We start from the raw sequence: 6,968 nt of genomic DNA on the forward strand, positions 1-6,968 counted from the left end.
CCCATAGCCCACCCCCGTGGGGCAGAGCACGGTGGGGACGGACGCGCCGCCCCGGCCAGCTGGGCTGTGGGGCTGGGTGGCTGCAAACCCTCGAGAGGAAACTCATTGTAATTACTCGGGGGGAAGGAGAGAAGCGGGGGGGAGGAGAGGGGAGAAAAGGGGGGGATAGAATTTTGGGGGGTTTTCCTTTCCCTTTGCAGGTCGTCTCAGGAGGAGGAGGAGCCGCTGTGGTTCGTAGGGTGCAGACACGTCCAGCGCCCCCACATCCCGTCCAGGGTCCCCACCACAGCCCAGGGATGGCCCCCCAGCAGCAGGACTGGGCCCGTCGAGGAGGAATGTGTCCCCCCCCCTGTGCCTTGGGGGCAGCCCAAAGGATGTGGGGGGGCAGCAGATGCAAAGCTGGGGCTGATCCCCAGCAGGAAAAGCTGGGAGTGGGGACCAATTCGGGTAAAACCACTCTCAGGATAAGCTGGTTAAGAGCCACCAGTGATTTAAGGAGGTGGTATCTGTGGGTCGGGGCTGGATAAGGGATGGACAAAGGGCTGCTGCACATCCCTGATCCACCAGGAAAAGCCAGGAGTGTGGGCTGATCAGGGTAGAACCACGCTCAGGATAAGCTGGTTAAGAGCCACCAGTGATTTAAGGAGGTGGTATCTGTGGGTCGGGGCTGGATAAGGGATGGACAAAGGGCTGCTGCCCCCAGAGAAGAGGGGGGACTCCATCCCCACGGTGCCTCCGTAGCCACAGTTTATGTTGGAGGGGTCAGATCTGGAGGTGAGATCTTTAGGAGAGGGAATAAAGCTCCGGGCAATGCGTGGAGCTGGTTCCCTCAAGGATGGAGAGGGGAGGGTTAAGGCAGGGCTGGGGTGATGCTCCTCAGTCCCCGCATCCCCATCCCCTTGGGGTGGCTCCATCCAAGGGGGGGGTCTGTCACCATCGAGGGGTCTGGGCAGGGCATTATGTTCCTTTTTGCTCAACCCCCCTTTGGGGGTCTCTTCTGGTTCAGGGGGAACGCTTTTCCCCGGGATGTTGGAGAGGAGCCTCCTCTCTTGGGGTGAAAACCAGCTCAGCCCATTTGGTCTCCTCCACAGAAGAGCCCAGAATTTGTTCCAGATCCTGAAACTCCTATTCCCCCAGAAGCAGACAGCGGGGTGATCGGATTAGGGGCTCCTGGCCCCACAGCCCCTTGCTCTCTTCCAGCAGCACCACGGCCGTCTGTGATCCACCGGCCCCACACAATGCTGCTATGGGGCAGGGGACCAACATGGCACCTCAGTGGGGCTCTGCTGGGCTTGGACATCCCTGATCCACCAGGAAAAGCCAGGAGTGTGGGCTGATCAGGGTAGAACCACGCTCAGGATAAGCTGGTTAAGAGCCACCAGTGATTTAAGGAGGTGGTATCTGTGGGTCGGGGCTGGATAAGGGATGGACAAAGGGCTGCTGCCCCCAGAGAAGAGGGGGGACTCCATCCCCACGGTGCCTCCGTAGCCACAGTTTATGTTGGAGGGGTCAGATCTGGAGGTGAGATCTTTAGGAGAGGGAATAAAGCTCCGGGCAATGCGTGGAGCTGGTTCCCTCAAGGATGGAGAGGGGAGGGTTAAGGCAGGGCTGGGGTGATGCTCCTCGGTCCCCGCATCCCCATCCCCTTGGGGTGGCTCCATCCAAGGGGGGGGGTCTGTCTCCATTGAGGGGTCTGGGCAGGGAATCGTTTCCCTTTTTGCTCAACCCCCCTTTGGGGGTCTCTTCTGGTGCGGGGGAAGGCTTTGCCCTGGGATGTTGGAGAGGAGCCTCATCTTTTGGGGTGAAAACCAGCTCAGCTCATTTGGTCTCCTCCACAGAAGAGCCCAGAATTTGTTCCAGATCCTGAAATAAAGACTCTGGGGGGAAGGGGGTGAAAAAAAGTTGTTTTTTCTTTAATCCATGCTCAGGTGGGTCAACAGCTCATGGCAGTGAAAAGCACCTCGTTTGTTGGGGAATGTTGAGGTCTCAGCTGCTGCACAGCTCAAGGAGATGCCCCTTGGGGGGGTCCTACCCAGTGCCAGCGCCGTGGGAGGGGGGTCCCCGCTGCCGGAGGAGGAGGTGTGTGATGGCCACGGCCGTGCCCAGGCTGCCCAGCACCAGCAGGCAGAGCATCCCCTTCACGCTGCAGTAGGACCACGAAGCGCCTGCAAATGGAGACAAAAGCTGGGGACGTGGGTTGGGGGGAAGAGGATGACACATCCCTGGTCCCCCCCGAGGGGGTTGCCCACACTTGTGGGACTGACCCTGCCAGCTCCCCAAGATGGTGGCACTGGTCCACAGCCACCCAGCATGTTGCACACCCACGCCTACATCGCCCCCTTATGGATTTAAGTCCCAAAGCTCATTTTGGAGTTGGAGGGGGAGAAACCCCCCCCCCAAGTCCCCCCATTTTTCACACAAACCTGAGCCCGTAGAGAGACAGACGGCTGTGACATCGATGGTGGCCATGCTCCAGCTCAATGAGTTGGTGGCGTTGCATAAGCAGACCATGGGGGCAGAGTCCCCAAGGAGCTGTAGGTCCAGCTGGGGCTCTTGGCCCAGGGCTCCGGGGTGTCCCCTATTGCAGGACCAGCTGTAGGAGACGTTGGTGGCCCCGGGCACGGTGCAGAGCAGGGAGAGGTTGCAGCGGTTCTGCTCCCAGTGCAAGATGCGTGTCTCCAAGTCCGGCGGGGCGAGGGGCTCTGTGGGGACAGGGTGAGAAGGGACAGGGGAGAAGAAGAGGGGGACAGGGGGTGATGGGGATCCGGCTACTCACCCCACACTGACACGCGGAAGCACGGCTCAGTAACAGCCTCTGCTGTGCCCTCAAAATCTGCCCAGTAGATCCCACTGTCTGCCGTGTGAACCTTCCGAATCGACAGGGAGAGACTTTGCGTCTCGAAAAAAGCTCTCCCATAAAAAAGGCTCTCGTTTTTGATTTGGACCTTTTTAGTTTTCTTAGTCTTCTGGACCTGGTCTTTGTGTCCCGTATCCAGGCACATTCTCCATTTAACCTTTTCCTTCTTCTGCAGATTTTTATCCAGCACCAGCCGCAGCTCTCCACCGGCAGCCACAGCTTGTTCCTGGCACTTTGGGGATCCTAAAGCAGAGAGGGGTGAAAAAAGGACCGTGGCCCCAGGAGACGCTGGGGAGGGGGCATCATCGCCACCACCACAGGGGGGGTCCCAGCACAACCCAGCCCCACTCTCTCCACAGGGATCTGAGGCTCGACGCCTCCGGCATGGTGTCCCTTCAGATGTCCCTTGGGTCCTCTCCGGGGCGGCCAAGAACAGTCTGGGAACCCATTTTCAGTTCCTCCTTCTCTCTCATCCTCCGCCTCCACTTACCGTCAGCTGGTGAGAAAGAGATGCTCCCAGGGATGACCGGGGTGGGGTGGGGGGATTATTTCACCCCAGTAAATTTGTTATCTAAGGCCAATTAAAAGGGTATCCCATTTTCCGAAGACAGGGAAATCTCTGACAAAGCTCTCCCTCCCCACCCTCCCCGGTGCCTCCTGCAGCGAGTCAAATCCTCACGAGCCGAGAATCTTTTCAGCCTTTTCTTTAAAAAATTGACAGTTTTCCGCAATAATTCCTTCTAAACAGCCCGATTTCAGTGATACCCGTAGCGCCAGGACTTCCCGACCCTCCAAAAGAGCCTTTTGCTTCCAGCTTGGGTTTGGGGTGTCGATTCCAACAACCCATGACCCCGTGACAAACCATTTTCTTGCTCGTTGTGGGGAGAAAAATAAAACAAAACCCCCCAATCCACAACCAAGAGCGTTGGGATTTTAAAAGCCATTTCCCAGGGAAGTAGCCAGCCCCACACGAATGCCTGGTGCAGAGGCCAGACACAACTCATTGCAGCTCTCAAGGCAGATTTACACCTCCTTCACTACCTCCCCTCCACCCCCTCCCACGCCGTTACCTTTGCAGAGGAAGAAAGGGAAGAGGAGGAAGAGGAGGAGGAAGAAGAAGGCGATGTGCTCCATGGCTGTCCCCAGGGAAGGTGGGACGTGGGGTGAGAGATGGGGGCAGGCACCAGAAGGGGGGGATCAGCCCCAGCTTTGCATCCGCTGCCCCCCCACATCCTCTGGGCTGCCCCCAAGGGAAGGGGGGGGGGACACTTTCCTCCCCGACGGGCCCAATCCTGCTGCTGGGGGGGCTGTCCCTGGCCTGTGGTGGGGACCCTGGACGGGATGTGGGGGCGCTGGACGTGTCTGCACCCTACGAACCACAGCAGCTTCTCCTCCTCCTGAGATGACCTGCAAAGGGAAAGCAAAACCCCAAAAAATTGTGTCACCCCCCCTTTTCTCCCCTCTCCTCTCCCCCCACTTCTCTCCTTCCCCCTGAGTAATTACAATGAGTTTCCTCTCGAGGTTTTGCAGCCACCCAGCCCCACAGCCCCGCTGGCCGGGGTGGCGCGTCCGTCCCCACCGTGCTCTGCCCCATGGGGTACCCCGTCATCCCCCCCCGACCCCCCCAGGGGAATGCCCCCCGGCGGAGGGTTGGGCTATGGGGAGGGGGGTGCCAGGGGACACAGCGGGGGCGACAGCGACAGCGCAGAGGAGCCCACAGAGGGGCGGAGGGTGCGAAGGAACCGCAGGCGGGAGAGGAAGTCACCGCTGGACACAGTCACCCGGCTCCCGGGGGTGGGTTCGCACCCCTCCAGCTGCAGGGAGCTCCCTCGGGTGCCCCCCCGGAGATGGGGTGCCCTGGGGGTCCCCGGTGCCTGTTGACACCCATGTTGCTGTTGCTGCCCTTCCTGGTGCTGGTGGCCACGGCCGATGGCCAAGGTGAGATGGGGACACGGTGGTGGGCTTTTTTGGGGGAGGATGGGGGCTCATTCAGCCACCCGGTGTGGAATGGGGTGACCCCCGGTGCCTGCATTGATGGGGTACCCTGGGGGTCCCCGGTGCCCGCTGACACCCGTGCTGCTGCCCTTCCTGGTGCTGGTGGCCACGGCCGGTGGCCAAGGTGAGATGGGGACACGGTGGTGGGCTTTTTTGGGGGAGGATGGGGGCTCATTCAGCCACCCGGTGTGGAATGGGGTGACCCCTGGTCTCGTCGTTGATGGGGGTGACCCCCAGTCCGTGCAGCACCCACAGTCAGGGCAGGAGGGATGCTGCTGCCCACCCGGGGAGCTGGGTGCCAGAGAAAAGGCTGGGGTGACGGCACCCACGGGCTCTCAGCTGTGGGGTGACGGGCAACGAGCCGGGTTTGGGGTCCACCAGGGAGATGGAGAGGGCCTGGGTGGAGTTTTGGAGCTTTTCTTTAAAACTCTGTGCCTGGTGGTGCCCGGAGCGGGTAGAGCCGGAACGGCTCTCCCTCGGTGCCAGTTCCCCTCCGTAGTGCCTCTTCCCCGGGACACACAGGGCTTGGCCAGAAGAAGTCACTTCCCTGCCCGAGCGGTGTCTCTGCCCCACAGCCAGCCCTGACCTTCCCCAAGACCAGAAACGCCACTTTTCCCATCCAGGTCTCCCCACCGAACAAATATGGCGCCTTTTTCCCCATGATTTCAGTGGAGCTGGTGGTGGTTGAGGGTCTTCCTCCCAAAACCAGTGACTTCTGCACGAGGGGAACAGAGAAATGTCTGTTTTGGGGGGGGCATTTTGGTGCTTGGAGCATCTCCCGGCTGCATCTCTGCATCCCGCATCGTGCCACCCTTCCTGGCTCTTGGGGACACACACACACACACCAGTTGAGCATCACCCCCACCTTCCTTCTCCCACCACCCCAAGATGCATCTCCCAGCCCCATTTCCCACCCTGATGGGGTAGTTTTTTGGGGGGCACGGGCTGTATGAGTTGGGGTGTCGTTTGCTGGAAGCAGCAGAGCCTGCAGCAACCCTAGGCTGAGCTGAGCTGAGCTGCAAACCCCCCCCAACCCTGGTCCCCACAGGGGATTAGGGTCACACCTCCAGGCTGTGAGGGGGGGATTTTTTGCATCATTTTTTGTTCATTTTTTACCCCCTGCCCCAACACCCGCCCCCCTCCAGGAGCCTGAGATGGGGGGATTAAAATTGCCCTCCCATCTTCCTTGCAGCACTAGATGCCTCCTAAGCAATAGCCTCTGCTCATTGCAGGCCGTTTAGGAGTCGTTTGCTGGAAGCAGCAGAGCCTGCAGCAACCCTAGGCTGAGCTGAGCTGAGCTGCAAACCCCCCCCAACCCTGGTCCCCACAGGGGATTAGGGTCACACCTCCAGGCTGTGAGGGGGGGATTTTTTGCATCATTTTTTGTTCATTTTTTAACCCCTACCCCAACACCCACCCCCCCTCCAGGGCAGCTCCATGAACCTGAGATGGGGGGATTAAAATTGCCCTCCCATCTTCCTTGCAGCACTAGATGCCTCCTAAGCAATAGCCTCTGCTCATTGCAGGCCGTTTAGGACCTGGAGGGGGTGCGAAGGGCCCCCTTTGTAATGAGCTGCAGGTCCCAGGCGGGAGCCATGAGGGGTGGGACCCCATAAATAGTCCCTGCACCCCAGCCTGCTCCTTTGTGGCCCCTGGGGAGGATGTTTCTGCCTTTCTTTGCTCTGCTCTCTGCTCTTCCTGGATCTGCTGAGCGTAGGGATGGTCCCCTCTGCACCCCAGGGCCTGCTGAGGGCATCCTTGCATGAAGACAAGGTTCAAGGTGGAGTTTCTTAGGGTCTCCTGGCTGAGGTTGCAAAGCTGGTGGCTCCATAGGTGCCTCCAAGCGTGGCTCGGTGTTGGGACCAGTTGCACGAAGCCCAAGCCCTGCTGGGGGCTGTGGGATGGGTGGGTGGGTGGGCTAAGCCGAGCTCCCGGAGGGGCTGAGCTTTGTTGAGGGCTGCACGCCGGCTGTCGTGTGGGGCTGTGCAAAGTCCACCCCCGGCGCTGCCCCGACCACAGGCAGCCGTGAGGAAGCCGTGAAGTTGTGTCGCACGCTCGCCCCCGGCAGCCGCAGAGGTTCGTTTGTTTTAGGGGCTTTTTTTTTTTTTTTTTTTTT

General features: G+C 59.9%; 2 protein-coding genes across 2 annotated transcripts in view; one reads left to right on the top strand and one right to left on the bottom strand.

Moving 5' to 3' along the window:
* Positions 1 to 1,962: 1,962 nt before the first annotated feature.
* On the bottom strand, positions 1,963 to 3,939 carry LOC106897730 (SLAM family member 5-like). Its single transcript, XM_014958546.1, has 4 exons — positions 3,928 to 3,939; positions 2,777 to 3,100; positions 2,424 to 2,702; positions 1,963 to 2,165 (listed from the first exon to the last, which is right to left on the bottom strand). The coding sequence occupies exons 2-4, from the start codon at positions 3,000 to 3,002 to the stop codon at positions 2,029 to 2,031; spliced, it is 642 nt and encodes a 213-aa protein (XP_014814032.1). The 5' UTR covers positions 3,003 to 3,100; positions 3,928 to 3,939; the 3' UTR covers positions 1,963 to 2,028.
* Positions 3,940 to 4,404: 465 nt separating this feature from the next.
* LOC106897725 (natural killer cell receptor 2B4-like) overlaps positions 4,405 to 6,968 on the top strand; it is a 7,648-nt gene continuing 5,084 nt past the window's right edge. The window contains exon 1 of the mRNA XM_014958539.1: positions 4,405 to 4,795. Within this exon, the coding sequence (XP_014814025.1) occupies positions 4,450 to 4,795 (346 nt within the window). The 5' untranslated portion in view covers positions 4,405 to 4,449. The remainder of the gene's footprint in view (positions 4,796 to 6,968) is intronic.

Source organism: Calidris pugnax, unplaced genomic scaffold (assembly GCF_001431845.1).
Source record: "Calidris pugnax isolate Ruff unplaced genomic scaffold, ASM143184v1 scaffold416, whole genome shotgun sequence".
Taxonomy (NCBI): Eukaryota; Metazoa; Chordata; class Aves; order Charadriiformes; family Scolopacidae; genus Calidris; species Calidris pugnax.

What these genes read in the sequence shown, in the direction of transcription:
- LOC106897730 (XM_014958546.1), bottom strand. Translation starts at nt 3,002, where the DNA reads ATGTGCCTGGATACGGGACACAAAGACCAGGTCCAGAAGACTAAGAAA. An exon ending in CTTCCGCGTGTCAGTGTGGG is followed by an intron (nt 2,703 to 2,776) that starts GTGAGTAGCCGG and finishes CTGTCCCCACAG; the next exon opens with AGCCCCTCGCCCCGCCGGAC. An exon ending in CTGTCTCTCTACGGGCTCAG is followed by an intron (nt 2,166 to 2,423) that starts GTTTGTGTGAAA and finishes CTCCATTTGCAG; the next exon opens with GCGCTTCGTGGTCCTACTGC.